Below are 25763 nucleotides of genomic sequence, written 5' to 3'. Positions count from 1 at the left end.
GGAAATGTGCCCATCTGAATCCTGTGTTTGACATGAGCCTGGGCAGTTAGCATTTGAGAAGCTTTGTTGGTTTCCAGAGGCCCTGCTCTGCAAGTAATCCAATGTGAGATCTTCTGAAGTTAAGATCTGATATTAGTATCTCTATATTTCCTACTACACTTCAACAAAAAACATACAACTTTGTGGAAATGATTGGTCTGATCCAATATAGGTTTAAACTGCAACATGTTCTTTCCAGGGGAATAAAAATTTCAAAAATATCTTCAGAGTATTATAGTTTATCTTTCATATTTATACAAAATGTTTCTTATGCTTCATAAAGGACTATGTGCTAATAAATACAAATGTATTTTAAAGGTGTTTGTGTGCCTATATATGCACACACAGAGAGAAAGAGATACATCTTTCGATGGAGTTTAGACATATAATAAAAAACAGGTTAATGCCATAATAGTATGTGATATTTATAAGATAAAATAATCACAATTAAGATTAACAGCACACAAAGCACTACATAATGCAAATGCAAAGTGAAAAATGGGATGGTAGCTAGATAATTAACTCATAGTATCATTAACACTGGCAAATCTATTAACAAATTATTTGAGATTTACAGTGTAATAATAGTTTTCTGACAGGATAATAGAGTAGTCTCCATAGAAGATGCAACTTTATCATTCACTGCTTTGCATACATAATTACAATTTCATATTTTGAGTGAAATTTAGTTTAACAATTGGGATTCCTTGCTTTCTCAAATTAAATAATAACAATTATTCAGTAAGATATGCAGAATAGTATTAATGCATTACAAAGTTTAATGAATATTTGTATAGAATATTAAAGGTACAAGATGTATTAATAGAATATCAAATAAGATATATTTTAAAAGTTTAGAGATAAGAAATATATAGAAAGAGACTACATTGAACTTAGAATTCACATCAATATAAGAAAGAGATTGAGTTAGAACATTTAATTTGAAGGCACATTGCTGAACAACCCTAGAGGTTTATTAAATTTTACTGTACATGCATTCCACAAGAAATTGAGTCACATTTAACCAAAAGCATACATGAACCTCCTGACGGAATATGAAAGAAATATTCTAGAACAAATGTTATACTGATGTTCTCCATTTTGGCGTATCCAATCTGCTACCACAATAGTTAACTATGAATAATGTATTGGTAGTGAAATTAAACACTTATTTGAACTGCCCTCATGTATTAGTGAAAAAAATTCTAATTAGCACTTTAATATTAAAGCATGATTTCTCCCCCACGCAATTCATTAATTAGCGGCCGATTAACCAGTATCAAGTTGGGCTATGGTCTCTTCTTCCTTTTTGCAACCTTAAATTGTGATTCTAATTTTACCTGAAATCTACACTACAGATCCCCAGGGAACAAGTTCCATCTAAATTAATCTTAATGAAGGCAATTAAAACAAATCAGACAAGTTAGAGATAATTACTGGATCAATAAAACCTCTCTGACCTAACCAATTCTGCACACCTTCAATACATTAAACAGATACAATTAAAACAAAGTTAACCCATTTACATCTAAAATTTTGCTGCTACTGAAAGAGAGAGAAATGAAAAAGAACCATTATCTTTTAGTTATTTACTAATCTACCTTAGTAATAGTTCAAGAAGAAATATTACAATGTAGGTCTTCATTGGAGCTTGTTAAAGCAAGCGTTTTCTTTTTTCAAATAATTTTGTTCTTTATAATATCAATTCTTTATAATATTTATATTAGTTCTTTAATGTGATATCTAACTTTTCAAATGTTATACTTTTATAAATGATTTCATCCATACTCATTTAGAGCAAAACTTACTGCTAAAAAGTCTATTCTTTAGGCTTTACTCCCGAATTTTTCCTTCCTGATAGCAGGAAATAAATCATTTAAAAAAAGATGGAGTGGAAATGAGATATGGCTGCAAACTATGTCCTGTGTCTGTGATAACAGCATGAACGTATGAATTCTGAATCTTCTACCTTTACAAGCTCCACCCTTGAAGGTATTACAAGCTGGCTTTTTCAACAAGGCTTAGCTATTAAGAGAGTTCATAATAGTGATGAGAAGCATAAGGAAAAACATTAAATGAGGCCACATCATAAGTACACTAGTAACTGAAATAAGGTGATGTTCATAGCAGGGAATGTAAACAGTAGTGGACTACCACAGAATATATTGGCAAAGGCCCTTTCAAACAATCCAGAACATTAACAAAGGAGAGCAGTCCAGTGTGCTCACAATCAAGAGGCCCAGATTGCAGGCAGTTGGAGATAGCCTAGGTTGTCTTTCAGAAGAGCACAGTGAATTGTCAGAATACACCAGAGAGTTTACAAAGCAATCCAGAGCACTAGTATTCAGATTAGACGCCCAAGGCACTAGCCACTAGTATCCATTGTGCTGGCAACATTAGGAACTCCAAGGACATAAAAGCAAGGCTAGGATAACAGGAGCTGCAGGGGAAAGGGAATTGTCAGAATCTCCAATGTCCAAATAACAGATTTCTGATATCAAAGTCCACATTCTTTCTCCTGGCACACAAATAACTGAGACCAGAGGTGGGTTGCAAATCCCGGTGCTACCAGTTCACTTGTGCGCGTGCCACTTCTACGCATGCGCAGAAGCGTTTTGGTGGGTGGGCGGAGCCTCCCACCACTGCCACTACTGGTTTGCCGGATCCGGGCCAAACCAGGAGCAACCCGCCTCTACTGAGACTCTGAAGTTGGCTAGGAAGGGCAAAAACAAAACAAAACAATACAAGAACAGAACAGAATAGGAAACCCACTGTATTATATGGAATATAGTGCAGATTACACGATAAGAGTATACAATAAGGTTTAAAGGTTTCCCCCATGCAGTCACAATTGACTTAAGGGGGGAATGCTTATCTCCGATAATCAGCCAGGGGAGCCTGCGTTGTCTAAGAGATGCTTCCATTATATATTTGGCTAGCATGAAAATATGGAAAAGTGGTACCTATTTATCTACTCACATTTGTATGCTTTCGAACTGCTAGGTTGGCAGGAGCTGAGGTGAGTAATGGGAGCTCACCCTGTTGCGCAGCACTTAGGTCATGAACCTGGGTTTTCGGCTTTCTAGCGGACAAGCCCAGTGTCTTAACCACTGAGCCATTGCCTTGCCCCCAAGAGTGTAGATTAAGAATATATAATAAGGAAACAGTACCAAAATAATTGGAATTAAAGGACATGGGTTAAGGTTAAGGTAAATTAGAAGACCAGCATGGGTTAAAAGTGCCTAGAGTAAATGAGGCTAAACCTCTGCTTTAAGTGTGCATCTTTATAACTATATTGTAGTTATAAAAATGTTTTGATTACAGAAATTGTCTTGTTCCAGCCCAAATCTGTCATCTCAAAATAAAACTGAATAACCCAGAACTGCTATATTTTGGGCCCCAGAAAAATGAGCATATTCTAACATGTTAGAACACTTTCTGAATATTTTATTCGCAATCTTAGTTTGTTACGCACATTTGATAGAATTTCTTAGAAGATGAATGAGACAGCAGCTTATACAACTATTTTTTGTTGGATAATAAGTGGTGTTTCTTGACAATAAAACCTAAATGAAATACCTAAAAGACTGCCGCCTTCCACATGAAATTGCGCTTAATTTAAGATTTCCTTTGAAGATTTTTCTGTGTTATCCTAATAGCTGAGATGTTTTCCTCCAACAGAAATAAGACAGAATCTTTTATTAGGTTTTTGGAAAGCATTAAAATATTTTAGTTCTTCATTGGTTATTATATAATTTTAAATACAACAATTATGCTCTGCCTCTTCCTACTTCTAATCTACTGTATAATTTTTATTTAATTTCTAAATTATAATTTCCCTGAGGACTCTCCTATGGATGAAAAATAATGCAGTCATAATTTTATAAATAAATGCTAAATCACTATTAGAAGCAAAGTTCAGTAAAGCTTTACCAGGATTGCATGTGGTCTGTGGGGAAAGATGAAGAGAGTATTGCAAATGGAACAATTTTGTATGTCAAGTACTGAAGAAAATACAATAAACTTTTTTACTGGTACATATTCTTTCAGAAAAGCACCCCTAGTATCAATGGTAGACCACAAAATAAATTTTGAATCTGAGCATATCATCATCCATCCCCCATCTCAATAATTCTGTGATGAATCTTCAAATCATTAATCAAATTAAGAGTGTCATGCACAGAAGGGATACTAATTCTCCCACAGAAGATAATGACATACGTCCTTATGATTTCAATATGTTAAATGATCAAGCCTTAGAAAAATTAGATATGATTTCAAAAAGTGAGATTATTCTAGATATAATCCTAAATAGTTCCTAGTATTTTTGAATTGTTATGTAAATGCTACTGCCCTGATTCACTTTACTGAAAAGATATTATCATGCTTTACAATGCTACTTTGATGTATGTAATTATATATTTAAAAAGTTCCCAACAACATAATCACATGTGACTTTAAAAGACCAAGCTTTCCAGTATTTAAGATATTGAAGAAGAAAGTGAAAAGGAAAATAAAGAGGATAAAGTTTCTCAAGAAAATCTGATTATTATTCAAAGCCAGTATTACAGAAACTTGGCTTGAATCTAAGATGGAGAAGATGTAACAGGATGTCGGTATAGTTAATAAGGATAATCATGAAAAGTTTAAGAAGATGGCTTTCAGATATTATTATTAGAACAAAAAAATGTATAAAGTTTAGGAAAATAAATAGACAAAAAGCAAAGTACAATGAATGCATCTAAAGATGTTTATAAACTTTCAATTCCCATAAATATTAGTCAGCATTAGAAATTGACTTTCTGCTTCAAAATATCTAGAGGATCAGTCTTTATTGCAGTCCTTAATGAAACAATGACAAACAGACAATAAATATATTTGAAGCAAGGACCCAAGACACTGAATGTCAGAAACAGTAAAATTCAGCTACAGAAGGATACTGAGATTCATTAAAAAAAGGAAGGACATATCCATGTATCCAAATTAGCCTATAGTACAAAAGCAAAAAAGTGACAGGAGATGAATTGTAAGACTTAATGACAGATGAAAAATGAATTACTTGGTGTAGGTTATATTCACCACCATCATCATTTTAGCCATTGTCTATCCACTGCAGGATGAAGGCCTCTTCCACATGTTTCGAACCAATACGGTCTTGAGCTTTCTTTTCCCAATTGGCCCCACAATACTTGCTGATGTCATCGATCCATCTTGTTTTTGGTCTTTTATGGGCGCTTATTATCAAGTGGAATCTATTGTATGCCTGCCATGGTTCACCTGCCATTAGGTCTTCTTGTTTGGTGACCAGCCCATTTCCATTCTTTTACTCTGATGATATTGTATACTTTTATTTGTTCTCTAATCCCTATGCAGGTCTTTCTATCTTGTCTTGTAATGCCAAGCATGTATCTTTCCATGACTCTTTGCACCACTCTTAGCTTATATTCACCGTAGGGTTCTTAAAGAACCAGAGATATGAAATGTATATTTGTTATTTAGTTTGCAAGGTTTTTAAGCCACCAATTAACAACTCTGAGGAGTGTATAGTTCCCATCATAAAATTTGATTAAACAATTAACAGTGTTAACAATCCAACAAATAGATAAGATAAAAAGAAAAATGTAAATCAAAAGCCAAGAAATAAAACCAAAACCAAATAAAACAATGCAAAGGAATATCACAATTAATAGTCCCAAGTTGAAGCTCCATTAGCCACCAGTGGTAGCAGTTGTAACATTCCTGCCCCCGTGGCCGGTTTCCAAGGGCATTCAAAAAGGTAATTTAAAATCACAGCAAAGTTGTAATTAAAATGCTCATCTGAACTATTTGCCCATCTTTAGAACTATGAAAAGACAGTCTTCATGTAAAAATGTTGTAACACTAGTATATTGGCAAAACTGAAATGAAAACACATTTTAAAAATTAATGAAAAACTTAAGAAAACAGAGGTTAGCAAACCTAAGTGTAGTAAAAGGGCTATCTGGATCATTTGTGAGCAGAAATAATTAGATTTTAGATATACATAGAAATTGCAAGCAAGCAACCTAATAGAAGTTATACAATCTTAAATTTGCCTTTTAGATTTTACTGAAGAGACATCTAGAAGTAATTTGATTTAAATGTATGCCTCACAAATCTATGAAACAACATTTTAACAAAAGATGACTAAGAGTCAGAGTTACACATCCCCCGAGAAAATTTGGCAATGTATATAAACTGTGACTTAAAGCACAGCAAATTAGAGAATTATAAGACACTAACAAAATTACTGTGACACTTTATTAATTAAATGTTAGAAACTTCCTGCTGAGACTTTCAGTATATTTTTATTAAATAGTTTCTAAGAAATAGTTGAATCCCTATAACTAGTTTCTTGGAGCTTAATTTGCTGCTTCGTAGATGTACTTAGCCAAACAATTAAGTGCAGGTAGTCCTCAACTTCCAAATGTAATTGAGTCTGGAATCATGGTTGTAAGTCATACCTGTCATTAAGTGGGTCATAATGTGACCGACCTGATTTTACATTTTTTGCAGCAGTATTTAAGTGAATCACATGGTCATTAAGTGAACCCATCATCTCTAATGGGTGTTTTTTAAATCCGAAACCAGAAGTAAACACTGGTTTCCGACAAAAAAATGACATAAATTGTGGTCATGGGACCATGGGATGCTGCAAATGGCTGTAAATGCTGACTGGTTGCTAAGTGTTTAAAATGCAATCGTGATTGGAGGAAGGCAGCCATGTAGAATTACATGGGGCTGGGGGGTCATCGTAATTTCAAACAGTTGCTAAGCAGCCAGTTGTAAATTGAGAATTACCTATATTCAATATTGTAAACAACGTAAATATGTGTTTACTCTTGATCAGTTGCTTTTTAACATTTTTGTTATATTGAAGAACTAAAAATAAAATAAATCTCACTAACTTAACATATGCCAGAAATCTTCATAAATGTATCCATTCATAAACCAAAGTGCTAATAAATGCTGTCCAATTAGTTGTTCTTGGTTCAATAAGCTTAGGAGTTGTGTTCCAATTGTTTCTGGTGGTTGTGGCAAGATTTAAATAAAGAAGCCGCTTTCTATAGTTGGTTTTGTGTTATATCTTAATTGGAATTATTGGCTTGTTATTCTTCTAAATTCAGTGTCAATCTCTGTTCCTATAATCGCTTTCTAACTATACATTTTCTGGGTAGTTAGAAAACAGTAAGTCAGGAATCCCAGCTTGGAGATAATGTTGACTACAGCAAGCACTAGCACATAAATTATTAGGAAATAACTTATTTCCATAAAAACTGTCAATCCTCTCCAAACAACAAGAAATGCATGTCAGAGGCCATGTTCAACCAAATCAAATAAATTTGGATAAGTTTTGAATAACATTTAAGTCCAGGAAAGTTTTACTAAATAAATAATAAAATCTTTATTCTCCACATTGCCTGAAAGGATAACGCTAGCTATTGATATTTCATTACATTTTAATTTCAAATGTAATCATGTAAAACGTTTGAATGAAATAATTTATCAGTTGTGACAAAAGGAAGGGTTTTTTTTTTTTCTTAAAAGCAGAGTTCCAGTTTTTTTTTTTTGCCTAACAAGTCCTAATTTTCACTTAGGCTTTACGCCATACGATTAAATCAAAAATTATTTTGTCCATTGCACATTTTCAAATAATTAATGAACAAAAATAAGCTTGTCTACACAGTATATTATATGTATCTGCCAGCCACGCTGACTAAGCCTTTGTTTCTCAAATAAAATTGTGGCAACCTTCACAGCAGGGAAGTTAAAACAGCAAGAGAAAAAGGTTTGATGGTGTGCCAAACGTACAATGGAAGGGAATTCAATAACATGCTGCAGAGACAGTGAGCTTTTATCAGACACACTAAAAAGTGGTGGTAGCTACATGTCAATGCTAGACCGGAGTGTGTTACTGCAGAGTGCAACTGAGTGTTTTCCCCACAGGCAATACACTATTATTGACTCCCCCCCCATTAACATGGAGGGTGGATATACATTTATTGAAGGTTCTAATGGAAGGCTGAGGGACTCCTATCCTGAGGCCAGAGCAGAAAGACAGCCTATCACGTCACGTAATGGTAGCCCATGTGTGACAGATCTGACCTATATTTCCCCCTTTCTTTTTCACAACAGCCTGTCACTGTTTTACAATGCTACATTTCAAGAGATATACAAAAAGGTATGCTGGAACGGCTTGGTTAAATGAATTGTGGTTATAACTTGCTTGCTGAAAACTAGCTGGCATCATACATGCCTTGTGAAAAAAAATATATCCTAGGACAGTGCTTGATTTGTAAAAGGTGATAGAAAGGATACAGTTTAATTATTGCAAAGTGTTCATGAAACCATATGCTGCAGGTTACCTTTGACATAAATTACTCAAACTAATTTAAAATGTAGCAGTGGAATGTAGCAAAGGGCCTGACTCCAGTAATTAAGAACATTTAGCGAAAATGCTTTAAATACTGTCAAATGAGGAATGGCTAAACGAAGCCATTATTATCTAAATTCTACATGCGTTACATTTAGAACAGTTACCACCAAACGCTTTGTCAAAAGTAATTTAATGTTTTTAACCGCCTAATGCAGATGTGGCAATCAGTATAAATAATGCATCGAAATATGAAAGCAAACATGGAAGCAAATGAAATGTTTTGGTTGAACAAATAATATTTCAGAAACCGCCACTAAACGACTCCCACACTTTCGACCACTGAGAGCTGCTGCTGCTGCTACTACTACAGCACTCCTCGGCAGGAACCTACCATGCCGCTGCAGGTCATACTCTTTTTTTGTCTCTTCATTTCCTAGAATTTTCCACGCTCGATCAATTTCGATGAACCTCTGCATGCGTGCCTCTGCTTCTCCTGCTGGCACATCTGTGCTCTGTTTATCTGGATGATACTGCCAGTCAAAAAAGGAAAGTGAAAAGAGGAAAAAAAGAAAAAAAAGAAAGAAGAGGGAAGGAAGAGAATCAATAATAAATAGGGGATCTGTTTTGGGCACTATAAAGGTTAGAGCCACGGTGCCATGAAAAAACACAAACAAAGGGAACAATACTGGCCAGAAGAGACTGCTGCCAGGGTAATTAGACTACTGCAATAACAGCAAATACACCAGTGGCACAAATGTCACAATGTGCGCTGACAGCATTTTCTGGATAATTTGCCGATGGAATCACTGGTCTTATGGACAATTTACCTAAGGAGAATGATTAATGCAAAGAGAAACAAAGATTCACGAATTAATACAAGATGGAAGTAGAAGCTTATTATGTAATACACATACTTTCAATTTCGCTAGTAAACACACGAATGACATCACATTGTCAATGTTTACTGCCCATTTAAAGTACTTGCTTGCATTGGGGGGGGGGTGTATGGAGTTGAAACAGTTAACAAAACACTATTAAATGGAAATACAGTTTGACATATAAGTATTTTGAACAGATAGTTCATAATTTTAATGTATACTAATCCAATGAATAAAAAGTCCAAATTATTAAAACCTATGGGTCAATGTGTGTATTTTCTCTCCGATAATACAACTAAGGTAAGGGTGTAAATGCAAAATACAGGTAGCCCTTGACTTACAAGGCCTTCCACTTAGTGACTGTTCAAAGTTACAACAGCACTGAAACAATGGACTTCTAAGCATTTTTTGCACTTATGTTGCAGCATCCCTGTGGTCATGTGATCAAAATTCAGATGCTTGGCAAATGGCTCATATTTGTGACACATGATCCTCTTTTTTGACCTTCTGACAAGCCAAATCAATGGGGAAGCCAGATTCACTTAATAACCACACTACTAACTTAACAAGAAAGATTGTAAAATGGGCAAGATTCACTTAACAACTGTCTCGCTTAACAACATAAATTTTGGGCTCAATTGCGGTCCTTAGTGGAGAACTATGACCACAATTGAGTAGTAATATTTTATTCTTGCATTCTTAATTTGCAAATACAGTATTGTGCAGTAATATATATTTTCAAATCTATTAAGGAAGAAATGCAGTAATACTTCTAATATTCATTTGCAATTAACATATCCACTACTTTTCCAAATAGCATGCTATTTAAGATAATTATGTTCAATCTATTATTTAAAAAAGGTATTTTAAATTAAGTACCTCAAACATTTGAATATATTAGGTTTATATAATATACCCAATAATATTTTTTAAAAAAATACTGGCATAACATTCTAAATAAGCCTCACTGTTATGGAAATGCCACTTTAAAAAAAATGATTTTTACAAAATGTAAGACAAATCTACATCTTTTAATCATGTTTTCACTTGCCTACAGTTTGAAGACTTAGATGTTTTAATTGAATACTGATGCCAGAATATATGGAACATAAGAAACATAGATCAGTATCACATAGATAAATTACCCAGCTCGACTAAAGTCCTAGATTATAAATTAAATCAGTTTCATCAATGATTTAATCATGATTTGTTATTTCATGGGAATAAAGGTACTATTACAGTTTGTTTTTTGAACACACTTCAACATTTCATTTATTAATGTTCCCCAAAGCTTCCTACTATTTTTAGCATTTGTGAATCACAGTAAGACAGATACGAAAATATAAATCTAACTTTGCAGAGAGAATACATGGAAGAAACTCAAAGTGATTTGCAATTTGATCATTACAAACTATAAAATTTATACTGGTAATGCAATGGAAGAGGCAATGAAAGACTTTGTCTCAACTCCTTTAGTCTAATGGCACCATCCATAAAGATATTTTGAACGGTTTGCTCCATAGTTTGTTCCATTATTTCTGAAGGGAATCAATATGATCAAGCAAAGAAAAATCATGCAATGAACATTTATGCATGTATTATTTCCAGACCATTGAGTCTATATTTCTTTCAATATACATTTGAAAATAAATTTTCCCATTCACTTTTTGTGGCAGAATTGATAACATTTCAATACTATAAACTTGAACTCCAATGAGTTTTTGGCATCCACTGTATGCTGTTTGCTGAAAAATAAAGATCAAAATCCATACTTGAATGGATAATACATTCATTGGGAGTAATCAAGATGGCATGAAGAAATGCGCCAAGGAGAATTCTTATCAAGCAGCGTGTCCCAAAGGTGCATTTTCAAGAGGCAACTGTGACTTGGTGGAATGGTGCTGAAGTGATGCAGTATGGGGCTTGAGGCATTGGCAGCCCTGGGGATGAAGCAGAGGCCTGGAGGCAGTGGCAGCTGGGCAAGACTGCTGCAGCCATGGCCCTCTCTGCTGGCACTGAATGCCATTGTGCTGAGTGGTCATTGGGAAAAAATAGATTAAGTGGGGGAGTTGCAGTAACCTAGCGGTTGTAACTGCATGTGGGTAACTAAATGTCCAGATTTTGATCATAGGACCACAGGTCGCTGAATGAATGGTCCCAACTTGAAGACTATTTATAGTTCCATACCCGACTCAGTAAAATTGCAATGAAGTAGCATATAACTAATGAATGCAAATAATAGGTTAGTAACAATATTTTTTCCATTAACTGTTTTTGAAAACAAAGGAACTGCATTACTGAAAAGGAAACTAGAAAGGATACTAGAAACTACAAAACAATAAAGTAATGGGTTGGAACGGATTTAAACTGCTAATGGAAAGATCTAATATCTAATTATTAATTGATTACTTCAAATACTGAATTATATTTTAGGGAAAAGAGCAAAATTATACTATTTCTGATACTGATATATGCAAATAAATATTTCATTTTACACACTGCGTTTTAATTTTTAAAATGTAGTTTTAGGAATATAAATAATAGCAATCTCTTGTTTCCATCATTTATATTTTTGAGGCAGTACAACTGGCCTATCCCTAATCTTATTTTAGGTAATAGGAATTTCCCATCTACCCAGCCCACAACATTCTTCCTACCAATTGATTTGATATTGTTGAAATAATTTTATGTGATGTTTTTCTTTGATAAATATTTAAGCCTTTTTAAAAGAAACAAACTAAATTTTGTTATTTACTATAAGAGTATGGACAATGGATAACTGCCCACATTTCATCTTAGCCTAAGGCTAGTTGAAATATCCAATCTGCAACTCAACTATTTGGAAGGCTATTAGGAAAGTCCCCCCACTAAGTTGCCTGCACTGCTCTTACCAGAGAGTGTTGCTGCCCAGGGGGAAATTCTTGGACCATACAGGAGGATGGGCATACTGGCTGCCCACATACCTGAGGGTCTTTGTGGTTATATGACACTTCTTCTAGCCAGCTTTGCCAACTACCATGCACAAGAGGCTAAGTGGCCTCTCCAGAAGTGAGTCTTCAAGAATAGGATTGTTTGTCATTTGATTTATACTATTTTAATCTCGTTGGAATCAAATTACTCTTAGAGGTTAATACAAGAAAAAAACATTTTTAAAATCCACGGTAGACAGACAAATTAAATAACATACCAGGTATTCATCAAATTATGACCGTTCATTTAACAATGGTTTGAATTTAAGGCAGACTTGGAAAAAAATATTTACAACCCATCCTCAAAGTTACAACTATCACATCACCTCTGAACACAATTCAGGTGGTTGCCAACCCTTTGCATTTTTGACAGTTGCAGCATCTCACAATCATAATAGTGATTTGCAACCTTACCAGCTGGCTTCCAACAAGCAAAGTCAATTAGGGAAGCAGGATTTGCTTAACGATCACAATAAGAATGGTTGTAAAATCCGGTTCTGTCATAGGATGACTTACTTAATGACCACATCACTTGGTAAGCAAAATTCTGGCCCTAACTGTAGTTGAGGACTTCATGTAACATAGATAAAATTTAGATTTTAATTTAAAAATTAATTTTAATTAATTTTAAAATGAAAAGAATTCAAGATTCAGAAGGATGTTGACGGACCTGAACATTGGGCCCTACCCAACAAGATGGAGTTCAGTGATGAGAACCAAACACACAGACATAGAATAGACAATACCAAGCCCAACAGTAGTAATTGTAGGAGGTGTCTTAGTGGAGTATCTCTTAAGTATGTGCCGCAGCTGCCAAAAATTGCAATCCTAGGCTGCCTCAATGAAGAGACAGCATCAAGGATCATAAGAAGTGATAGCACCATCTATACTACACTAGTGAAGCCATACTTGGAATACTCCAGTCAATTCTGGTTGCCATGATTCCCAAAAGATGTTGATACCCTAGAAAAACTGCAGAGAAGAGCAATAAATATGCTAAGCAGTCTGGGTGCTAATGGCTAAGGGAACTAGGTATATTCCCTAACTAGGTATGCCTAGCCTAATAAAGAGGAGAATGGGAGGGACATGATAACTATCATGTTGCCCCTACTGGCACAGACTTATTATCCAAAGCACCTGGAGGCAGGACAAGAAGTAACAGGTGGAAGCTTGTTAAAGAGAAATCCAAACTGGAACTAAGGAAAAATGTCCTGACAGTGAGAATAATAAAAATAGCCAATGCTAATGCCCTGTTAGTAGAGGAGCTAAATAGCTTCTTCACCCGCTTTGAGGTCAAAAGATCAGTCTCTGTGGCTCTAGGCCAAAGGCCCTCTGACCTCCAGCCACTCACCCTGGATGAACATCAAGTGAGAGCTGAGCTGAAGGCTGTAAATCCCAATAAAGCTGCAAGTCCAAAAGGGGTGTTGGGGGAAGTGGTAAAAACCTGTGCTGACCAATTAACAGGGGCTCTGACAAGGATTTTTAACCTTTCCTTGCAACAGGCTAGAGTCCCATCATGCTTGAAAGCAGCCACAATTATCCCAGTTCCGAAGAAAGCAGCCATAAAAAGCTTGAATGACTATGGACCCATTGCACTGACGTCTATAGTGATGAAGTGCTTTGAGAGACTGGTCCTACAACGCCTCATGTCCTGTCTTTCACCAAATTTTGATCGACACCAGTTTGCTTATAGAAGCAACAGGTCGACAGGGGACGCCATCACCACTGCTCTACATATTGCACTGAGGCACCTTGAGAAATCTGGGAATTATGTCAGAATGGTTTTTATAGACTATAGTTCGGCCTTTAACACCATCTTGCCAGAATTCTCATTGAAAAGTTGACTGACCTGAATTTCCCTCCCCTCACTTGTGAATGGATCAAAGACTTCCTGACGGATCATCCACAAACAGTAAGGATTGGGTCTTTTACATCTTCCATGCTGAAGCTCAGCATAGGCTCTCCTCAGGGCTGTGTGCTCAGCGCCTACCTATATTCGCTGTATACATATGACTGCATATCCTCTAATCCATCCAATATCATAATAAAGTTTGCAGACGACACAACAGTGCTGGGTCTCATAACTGGAGGGGATGAATGAGCATACAGGGAAGAAGTCCAGAAGGTATCCGCATGGTGCTCAAGAAACAACTTACATGTAAATACTAGTAAGACAAAGGAGATAGTGCTAGATTTCCGGAAGCACAGAGAGGAACCTGACTCACTGTATATTGAGGGGGGCTGTGTGGAGAGGGTTTCCTCTTTCAAATTCTTGGGAGTGCTTATTAGTCAAGATCTCACCTGGAAAAACAACACGTCTCTGGTTATTGGAAAGGCCCAACAGAGACTTCATTCCCTTAGAGTCCTGCAAAAAAATCAGGGGGAACAACGGCTGATCACCTCTTTCTATCGGTCCACCAAAGAAAGTGTCCTCACATATTGTATTACAGTATGGTATGCTTGTTTAACTGATGCGGACAGGAAGGCACTACAGAGAGTGATCAATTCAGCACAAGAAACCATTGGTTGCCCTCTGACACCACTGGATGACATCGCCAGATCTCTCTGCTTTAGCAGAGTAAGGAAGATACTCAGAGATGATTCACACCCTTGTCAATGTCTCTTTGCACTTCTACCATCAGGCAGAAGACATCAAAGTATAGCCAGCCGAACAAACAGGATTAAAGATAGTTTCTATCCTTGGGCTGTGAGACTTTTAAATACAACCACAATCACTCCTTGCACACACTAGTTTTTCTTTCTTTTTCTTTCTTTTTTTTTTCTTTTTTCGTTTCTGTTATAATTTTGCACCAGTGAGGTTAAAACCAATTTCGTTGTATTAAAGTACAATGACAATAAAGATTATACTTATAATAATTAACCAATGCAACAGTTTGCCTCTTGGAGTTGTGCATGTTCCATCACTAGTGGCTTTCAATAAAAGATTAGATAACCATGTGTCCAGGATAATATAAGGCCTCCTGCCATAGGTAAAGGATTGAACTAGAAGACCTCCAAGGTATCTCTATCATTCTATAATTCTATCTGCCCAATCAGATTAGAGATCTGGATTATTCTATTTTGTAATTCAGGGGAGGAAACAGACTGATCTCCACAGGGAGATTGTTCTAAAGAATTGACTTAACAGCACTTCCTGTCTCAGTTTCCTTTATCTCCTTTCAATACATTATCTGTTTTCCTGATTTCTATTTTTCTTTGTTTCTTGCATTATTCAAAAGCCATCTTTTGAAAAAGCACCTTTTGACTTGGATGACTGAGAATCTCCATAGACTGACTGACTGAGAATAGAACAGAATAAATCTGGAAGGGACTTTGGAGGTCTTCTAGTCCAGCCCCCTGATCTGGCAGGAGACCTTATATATCATTTCAGATTTCATAGGATTTTTCCCATTCCTGTTCGGTTTTCTGCATCATCTACTTTTTTATGAATATGCACCCAGTACTTTAAAGTTAAAAGTCCTTGCTTCTATGATTATTAAATCCGAGAGAAGAATTCAATTCGTAGGATCTCTGGATTCAAGTTAAATTTTTCATTTTAGGTTTTGCCCTGGATTATGTAATGGCTCAAGATAACTATAAACAAAACTTTGTTGTGGAAAATTCAGAAGAACAGAACGTAATTCTGTGGAGATACAATACAATACAATAGCAGAGTTGGAAGGGACCTTGGAGGTCTTCTAGTCCAATCCCCTGCCTAGGCAGGAAACCCTATACCGTTTCAAACAAATGGCTATCCAACATCTTAAAGACTTCCAGTGTTGGTGCATTCACAACTTCTGGAGGCAAGCTGTTCCACTGATTGTTCTGTCAGGAAAATTCTCCTCAGTTCTAAGTTGCTTCTCTCCTTGATTAGTTTCCACCCATTGCTTCTTGTTCTACCCTCAGGTGCCTTGGAGAATACAGTGTTTTCCCAAAAATAAGACAGGGTCTTATTTTCTTTTGACCCCCAAATTTTGCTTGGACCTTATTATCGGGGGGGCGGGGCTTATTGGTTTGGGGTTGCCAGGTGGCTGCTGTCTTGTGAGCGGGTGCCTGAAGAGCCGGGCATAGCCTCAGGGGCAAATGGCTGTGTTGCACTGTCGCAGCAGCGCAACAAAGCCACCATGAGGTGACCATGCTCATGAGCCCACCTTTCTAGCCGGGCAGAGCACCACTCACCGACCTGGTAATATCCCAAAGGTGCTAAGCCGTGTGGCGCTATGCCCGGCTGGAAAGAGAGGTTGTGCAAGCACTTGTTCTGCCTCCAGCTTGCGTGCCTCCCAGCCTCACCATGGCCAGCTCTCCCTGCAGGGCTGGGCCAGGGCGCCACCACTGCAGCCCTGCTGCCGCCACCGTCACCATGCTCGGAGCATAACCGGCTTTCAAACTCCGGAGATCTGCTGCCGAGTCTTCCGGCAGTGGCCGCTCTGGGACTACACTCTATGGTTGTGGGCTGGCTGCAGGAAGACTCTCTGTCCCACCAGAGTCTTCCAACAGCCAGCCCACAACCATAGAGCGTAATTCCAGAGCGGCCACTGCTGGAAGACTCGGCAGAAGATTTCCGGAGTTTGGAAGCTGGTTATGCTCGGAGTTATGCTCGGAGTATGGGTTATGCTCGGAGTATGGCGGCGGTGGCAGGGCTGTGGCGGCAGTGGGGCTGCGGTGGCAACGGGGCTGCAGCAGCGCCCTGGCCCAGCTCTAAAGGGAGAGCTAGGCATGGTGAGGCTGGGAGGCATGCGAGCTGGAGGCAAAACAAGTGCTCGCGCAACCTCTTTTCTCTGCCGGGCAGAACGCCACGCGGCTTAATGCTTTTGGGATATTACTGGGTCGGTGAGTGGCGCTCTGCCCAGCGGGAAAGGGGCTTTGCCTGACAGCTGCTCTTGAGAGCAGCTGCCCGGCAACCCCCCTGCTCCAACTGGGCAAAGCACCACCCACCAACCTAGCGGTATCCCAAAGGCATCAAGCCTTTGCCCCCCATCCCCCGGCTCCTGCGGCTTTGCACCTTCGGGATATCGCTAAGTTGGTGAGTGGCACTCTGCCTGGCTGGAGGGGCAGTTGTCCAGGGGGCTTATTATTGGGGGAGGGCGTATATTTTTGCCCACAGGAAAAATATGGCATGGTCTTATTATCAGGACATGTTGTAATTTCGGGGAAACACAGTAGTTTGACTCCCACTACTTTGTGGCAACCCCTGAGATATTGGAACACTGCTATCATGTCTTCCCTAGTCCTTCTTTCTATTAAACATCTTCATATGTTTTAGTCTCCAGTGCCCTAATCATCTTTGTTGCTCTTCTCTGCACTCTTTCTAGAGTCTCCACATCTTTTCTACATCGTGGTGACCAAAACTGAATGCAGTATTCCAAGTGTGGCCTTACCAAGGCATTATAAAGTGGTATTAACACTTCACGTGATCTTGATTCTATCCCTTGGTTTATGCAACCTAGAACTGTGTTGGCTTTTTTGGCAGCTGCTGCACACTGCTGGCTCATATTTAAATGGTTGTCCAAGAACTCCAAGATCCCTCTCACAGTTACTACTGTTGAGCAAGGTACCACCTATACTGTACCTGTGCATTTCGTTTTTGTTGCCTAAATGTAGAACCTTACTCTTTTCACCATTGAATTTCATTGTATTAGATAGTGCCCAATGTTCAAGTTTGTCAAGATCCTTCTGTATCTTTTGGAGTGTTGGCTATTCCTACCAGCTTGGTGTCATCTGCAAATTTGATGAGTTCCCCATTTATTCCCTCATCCAAATCATTGATGAAGATGTTGAAGAGTACTGGGCTCAAAACAGAGTCTTGGGGTACTCCACTGCATACTTCCCTCGATGAAGATGCAGTTCCATTGAGGACTACATGTTGAGTGCGGCTGGTTAGCCAGTTACAAATCCATCTGGTGTGATGCTGTCTAACCTACATTCTTCTACTTTATCTAGTAGTAGGTTATGGTCTACCTTATCAAATGCTTTACTGAAGTCCAAGTAAACTATATCGACGGCATTCCTCTGATCCACTAATTTTGTCACATTATCAAAAAATGCAATAAGATTAGTCTGGCATGATCTGTTTTTGACAAACCCATGTTGGCTTTTGGCTATAACTTTGTTTGCTTCCAGGTGTTCGCTAATTTGTTGCTTGATTATCTTTTCCAGAATTTTCCCTGGTATTGAGGTCAGGCTGATAGGTTTATTGTTTCCTGGAACTATTTTTTTCCCTTTTCTGAAGATGGGAACCACATCAGCTCTTTTCCAGTCCTCTGGCAGTTCCCCAGTGCTCCAGGATCTCTGAAAGATATAGTTCAGTGGTTCTGAGATCTCGTCTGCCAGTTGCTTCAGAACCCTGGGGTGTAATCCATCCCATCCTGGTGATTTGAACTCATCTAGGGTAGACAGGTGCTCACTTACCATTTTCTTCTCCATTTCAACTTGTGTTCCTAATCTGATTTTTGTGGTGCTGTTTTTGGTAGATTGGACTGTTTTTTCCCTTTGTGTAAAGACAGATGCAAAAAATGAGTTAAATAGTTCTACTTTCTCCCTGTTGCTTGTCACCTTGCCATTTTCTCCCAGCAATGGACCAATTGTTTCCTTAACCTTTTTCTTGTTTTTAACATGTTGGAAGAAGCTTTTTGGGGGGTTATTTTTTACTTTTGTGGCAAGCCTTTTGTCATTGTGAGCCTTAGCTTTCCTCACTTCATCTTTACATGCTCGGGCTATTTGCTGAGATTCTGCCTTAGTTATGTCCCTCCACTTTTTGTATTTATCCTTTTCGTCTTTCAATTTGTCAGAGAGTTCTTTATGCAGCCATGCTGGTTTCTTTTGGGAGCTGTTATTTTTCTTCTTCTTCATTGATATTGTGCTAGACTGGGCTTTTATAATCTCATTTTTCAAAATATCCCAAACTTCTTGAGTTGTTTTCCCCTTGAGGATTCTCATCCATGGAATCCTTCCCAAGTTCTCTCTAAGTTTATTGAAATTAGCTCTCTTAAAGTCCAATACTCTAGTTTGACTTTGTTCTACTATTTGTGTTTGCATAATGTTGAATTCCAGTACTGCATGATCGCTTGCCTCCAAGGTTCCTGTAGCTTCAACACCTTCTATCATTTCCTCTCTGTTAGTGAGAATTAAGTCCAATATGGCTGATCCCCTTGTTTCCTTCTCTATCTTTTGGGAAACAAAGTTGACTGCTAGGTTTGTTAGGAACCAGTTGGATCTTCCACTTGGTGCAGAGTTTGTTTCCCAGTTGATGTCAGGGTAGTTAAAATCCCCCATTACTATTGTGCTATGCTTCCTACATACCTTACTTAGCTGACTAGCAAAAAGTTCATCTACTTCCTCTGCTTGGTTGGGTGGCCTGTAGTATAGACCTATGGCAATGTCGTTTCACCCCCTTTAATATTGACTCAAATGCATTCAAGATAGTTCTTATCATTGTTGTGCTCTATTTCTGTAGAGATGTAGTTATTTCTTATATATAGTGCAACTCCACCTCCTCTTTTATTTGGTTTATTTCTTTTAAATAATTTAAATCCTTCTAGCTATATGTTCCAATTGTGGGTTTCATCCCACCAAGTTTCTGTAGTGGCAACAATATCGTATCTACCCTCTTTTGCTTGAATTTCTAATTCGCCCTGTTTATTCCTCATACTCTGTGCATTGGTATATAGACATTTGAGTCCATTTTGATTGACCCTGTGTTTACTGTCTACATAACCTGTGTTATGCCTGACTGCCCCTATTTTCTTGCCACTTGTATGATTCATGCACATGGTATGGTACTCACTATTAAATGCTTGGTTTTGCTTGACAGTGGGAGTGATAATCTTACCCGCACAAGCATTTGTGTTACATGCACTGATAACCCTATGAGTTTTAGATTGCTGGGGACAGAAATGTTCTGTATCAATTAATTCTCTGTCCCCGCTGTTCAGTTTAAATGTTTATCCAGAAAATCTGTGAATTTAATGCCAAGTAACTCAGCCCCTTTCTTGGATGGGTGCAAACCATCTCTTTTGTACAGTTTTTCATTGGACCAGCTTCAGACATCATGACTAATAAAACCAAAGCCTTCCCTTTTACACCACTCCTTTAGCCACACATTAAACTCTGCTACACACTGACCCTTCCCTTTTTGTTCCTTATATACTGGTAAAACATCTGAAAAGATAAGCCTACAACCTATACTACTAAGTTCATACCCCAAGCTCTGGGAATCATTCTTCACAGAAAGTACATCTTTTTGGGACAGATCATTTGTGCCAAGATGTATAATAGCATCAACATCACAGTCCTTACTTGCATTCTTGATTATCTTAAGACTACGCCTTGTCTCTGCTGGCAGTAGCACCTGGCAGACACCTTACCTCTTTTAAAACCTCCATATCCTTTCCTAAATTTACATCCCTTATGATTGAATCACCAACCAGAAGGTGACTTCTCTTTTTGCATACCTTGCTCTTCTTGTGCAACTGATGTCTGATACCTGGTTCCCCATTTCACCTTTCCGAAGTAAGTTCTTCATTTTGGACCACAATCCCCTGCTTATTTGAGTCATCATTATCACAACTACCTTGAACTGTCTCTTTGGTGTCCCCATTAGATCAGCAAGGGCGCTATATCTGTTATGCTGGGTCACAGCAAAAGCTTTGTGTTTATGGTTCACAGCTCTCGCCCTGCCAGATCCCAGTTATCCAGCCTGCTCTTCTCCTGCAGGATCTTTGCGGTAGGGGGGGCTGATAGCGTGGCATCTCCATAGAGTGGAATGACTGAATTGGACAGCTAATTTCTGTTTGGTGAGTGCAGTTTAGAGATTCTAGATAAGTAATCTGTCTATGTAGACTAGCAATTTGTTTACAAAGGGGACAGTATCCAAATTTGAAAAGACTACTGCAAAAGACAGGTGCAAGACAGCTATTATATCAAAACCGGTCATTTTGAAATAAAATAAAATCACAATTTCAAGCGCACTAATCCAGAATGTATTATTATTTTGGTTTATGGACATATGATTTGTGCGCCGTTAGGCACAAGGGCCACTACCTACTCCTCTTTGTCTCTCTGCTTCCCCACTTCCAGCCAGCAGCTCCAATCACCAGCCACAGGAAAGTTCAAATGAAAATGATATAATCAACCATTATGCAAGGATAATTGAATCCAAATTTTACAATACCCCCCCCCCAAAAAAAAAAGAAAGCAAAGATTTCTATAAAAGTTGAAATTTTCAACTTGAATTTCCCATCCTACAAGGTGGGAAATCCAAGGAATCTGATTTGTTGGCAATTTGGGGGAAATCTAAGCAGGTCTTTAATGGTACCTATGGGATTCTTTCTGTTGTTAGGCAAAACAGCTGCAGACCTTGGAAAGTCCATTGTCAAGAAGATGGAACACTGGTGTGTTCCCAATGAGCATGAAAGGTATCGTGTTTCCCCAAAAATAAGACAGGGTTTTATTTTCTTTTGACCCCCCAAAAGAAGTACTTGGCCTCATTTTCGGGGAGGTCTTTTTTTTTTTTTTTGAGGTGCAGAAGGCGGTAAGCGTGGTCACCTTATGGCTGCTCCTGTGTTGCAATATTTTCGGGGAGGGCTTATTTTCAGGGAAACAGGGTATGTGTGTGCATGCATGTGTGTGTAAACAAACTCTCTATAAAATAATTACAGATAAAATGTAACTGGTGAAATGGAAAAACACCAATGAAAAAGCAAAACATCAGGTAACTGTTCCCTGGAAAGTAATGGAGGTAACTGATGTAGCACATGATCTAAACACCTGCTCCTAATTTTACTTCTAACAAAATCCATGGGAGATCCTTGACACATCACAGGATAGTTCTTTGGAGGAAAAAACCCTCATCCATTTAAGATCTTTTAGTTTGGTTACTATACAGACTTAATGACTTGCACATAAAAGGTCTTGTACAACAGCTAGCTCTTTGCTCTGTGGCCTACATGGTTCATCAGGTACTAATTATGCTCTGTCAACACTTCAATGCTTTTCTTCTATTAATTGATCTTTCTGCCAAATTAATGACATGGTTGTACCAGTTTTGAATTCCCCCAGCCCTTTTACCTGTGAAATACAGTGAAGGAAAGAAAATGGTCCCAAGTTATGCGCTCTTGTTCAATATTTCAACACAACATTGAAAACACCATGCTAAAAGTTTAATTGTGTCTGCTTTGACTCATCAGCATTTATTTGACAGTAAAAAAACTCGTGTTCTCAAAATAACCCCAAATTGTACCAAAACATGAAACTGAAAAAATTCGGAGCAATGGTTATAGTCATGATGAATAAACAAGTATTTATAAAAGTAAAGATTGAATGCTAATGGCTTAAAAACTAAGGCGTTATCTCAAGCCTAAGAAAGTCCAAGAGACGAAAAAGAGAGTAGAAGAGAAAAAAAGAGTCGGAAAGATAGATTATATTAAGCTCTGATTAATTAAAAAGGAAATTAACCCTAAGTGTGACACAGTTCTAATTAGCAGGGCACAATCACCTATCCCAGTTGTTTAATAAGAGGAGTTTACACATATATGTGAAAATTTTACATTTGGTCTCAGGGGAAAGAATAGAATTTCTTCAAGTTGTTACTTTAAAAGGAAATAAAAAGATACATATCAAAAGAAATGCTACAAGCAGTTATTCAATGCATATTTTAAAAGTGTTACTATGTACTGCCCTTACATATATTCAACTTGCAAATATTTAAAATTTATTTTGTTTTTATTATACTATGTTTAACTTATTTAATGCAAAAAAGTTGCATAATTGTTTATAAACTTTGCAATTAAATCTTTAAGTGATATAATAAACACAATATTACAAATAATTAAAAGATATGGTTCATCCATTTTTAAATTGCATTAGGAAAAAAAGTAAAACATCAAAGAGAAAGGCCTAGTAACAAATATAGCACACTACTGCCACCTAATGTATTCTGAAATATTACATTCAAAGATGTTGCGTCTTCTGACTATTTCAAAAATATTGATCATATTTTTACTGATGCTATTCTTCATTAATGTGTACCTATTCCTTTTCAAACTGCAAACTAGAAAGAAAAGAGCCCAAATATATAGATCAATTCACTGTTTTAATCTGCAACTTGTATGCCTATTTATTCCAAAAACTCTGGCACAAAAGATATAGAGCCCTATTGGTAATATGAGATTCAAACATTTCTATAAACATTGCATAGATACACATCCTTTATGCTTCTTTCAATAAATTAATTTGGCATTAAGAAATATTCTAAATCATCAAATATAAAGAAATTTAAAAATAATAATGAAACTGCAATGCACTTTAAAGATTTGGTAAAGTGACTTTGCTGATAGGTATATTGCCTCTAGTAATCCACAGTGATTCTGCAGAAGCTATTTCCAGAACAAAAATTCCAGATCTCGCTGCTTTAACAGAGTAAGGAAGATACTCAGAGATGATTCACACCCTGGTCAGTGTCTCTTTGCACTTCTACCATCAGGCAGAAGGCATCAAAGTATAACCAGTCGAACAAACAGGTTTAAAGATAGTTTCTATCCTTGGGCTGTGAGACTTTTAAATACACCACAATCACTCCATGCACATGCTAGTTTTTTTTTCTTTTTCTTTCTTTTTTCATTTCTGTTATAATTTTGCACCAGTGAGGTTAAAACCAATTTTGTTGTATTTGACAATAAAGATTATACTTATACTTTTTTCCCCCTGAGATCCCATGTTCATCCCTTTCATCTATAATGAACATCCTAAACTTCCCAATTTAGAATCCCTTTGCTCCTTGGCAAGATTTTCTACTCATGCTCTAGGCCTGCAAATATGAATTGCAATTTATATACATTGCACATATAAACCTATATCCTTTTTTCTGGATTCAATTTGTTACCAATTTTAATATAATCGGATGTTGTATTCATTGCATCTATTACCCATTAACAATGGCTTTCTAAAAGTAAAATGCAAAACCAACATTTTAAGAGCTAAAAATAAAATACTACTATTAATAAATGCCAGTTTGGGCACCAGGGAGATCAGCAGTTAAAAAATGTAAAGTTAAATGTGAGCTTCCCTTCCAACATATTTTGCTTGAATAAAAAGTAGCAGGAAATCTTGGGATATTTTATTCACATATAAAATAAAAATCGGATTTGAACATAAAACTTCAATTTGTTTCTTCAAATACCTATTCATTTTAATAATTAAACATAGCATCATGTTCAGTGAAATATTATCAATCCACATCTTGGAATATTTTTTTGTGTTGAACACATGCCTTTTTATGGAACAGAATGTTTAATATTAAAATAACTGGTACATTTTCTACTTATTCAATGTCCAAGGAAACAGAATTAAATATTTACAAGAGCAATAATGCAAATATATTCAAGAACCTAAATAAAATCCAAGCTGAATAATATTTAGCCAATTTTTAAATCCATATTTTTGAGTCAATAAAATGTTTTGTTTAAAAAAATATAATTTCAGATTAATGCAATAATTCCTCATTTGAACTTTTGCTTTAATTGCTACATCAATTCAACAACTGCCACTTTCCACATTGATATATGTGGCTGTTCCACCCTGAAAGTTCATGATCTTCTACAGACCAATATAGTACTATTGGTAGCATCCAGCAATTTTATGAATTTTATGAATTATGAATTTACATACTTTACCTTTAAGAGGTATCAAGAAGCAACTTTGTTCTCTATATTCTCAATTGTGATTTGAAAGTCTGCTTAGAACTACATGAGTTAATCATGAGATTAAAAAGAAATGGAAAATCTAACTTAACTCAATAAGGAAGAGTGAATATTAATTTGACAGAAGAGGGTTTGGGGAAGAGGTACTGAAAAGAATATTAATGTGTTATATAAAGCTTCCAGCAACCTTGCCAAATAATGCTTGTTTTCTGCACAGCTAAAGGAATGGAGGAGTTCATTATAAATAAAGATGGCAAAGTCTATCACATTGTAAAGTTGCCTATTTATCTTTTAGCTAAGGATTTACAGGTCAGTGGCTTTTTCTGCTATATAAGAGGATTTGAATCTGCATCCTTATCAGGCTAACCACACTATCCTTTGTTCAGTGGGTGTTTTTTGTAAGTTTAATAACAATTTATTAAATTTGTAAGTTATCCAATTCTTGATAACTGGGTAGCTAAAGAAAACCTTACTATTATAAAAATGCTCTTTTTAAATTTGCAAAAATTCTAAATTTGTCATCTGCCTCAGGTGCTTTGGACCACTGTGTCATCCTAGGCTTGAAAACTGTTAATCTGTCCATCTCAATGATTCATATCTAAACAAAATGTGACCATGTTGGACAGGCTACTTCATATGACACATCTGGCAGCTTTAGGCTACTTCATATATTTCAGCTGAAATATTAATAAGATGAGCTTATTTATTAAATTTAAGGGACACGGTGGCTCAGCGGCTAAGATGCTGAGCTTGTCGATTAGAAGGTCGGAAGTTCAGCGGTTCGACT

General features: G+C 37.0%; 1 protein-coding gene across 3 annotated transcripts in view; it reads right to left on the bottom strand.

Annotated features, from left to right (window-relative positions):
- Positions 1-25763, bottom strand: part of DNAJC24 (DnaJ heat shock protein family (Hsp40) member C24) — a 73302-nt gene that overhangs the window by 35906 nt on the left and 11633 nt on the right. For all 3 annotated transcript variants that reach the window (XM_081934079.1, XM_081934078.1, XM_081934077.1), the window contains exon 3: positions 8826-8964. In XM_081934079.1, coding sequence (XP_081790205.1) covers positions 8826-8964 — 139 coding nt within the window. The remainder of the gene's footprint in view (positions 1-8825; positions 8965-25763) is intronic.

Source organism: Natrix helvetica, assembly GCF_964273705.1.
Source record: "Natrix helvetica genome assembly, chromosome: 1".
Taxonomy (NCBI): domain Eukaryota; kingdom Metazoa; phylum Chordata; class Lepidosauria; order Squamata; family Natricidae; genus Natrix; species Natrix helvetica.
This window is presented reverse-complemented; position numbering and strand designations above follow the sequence as displayed.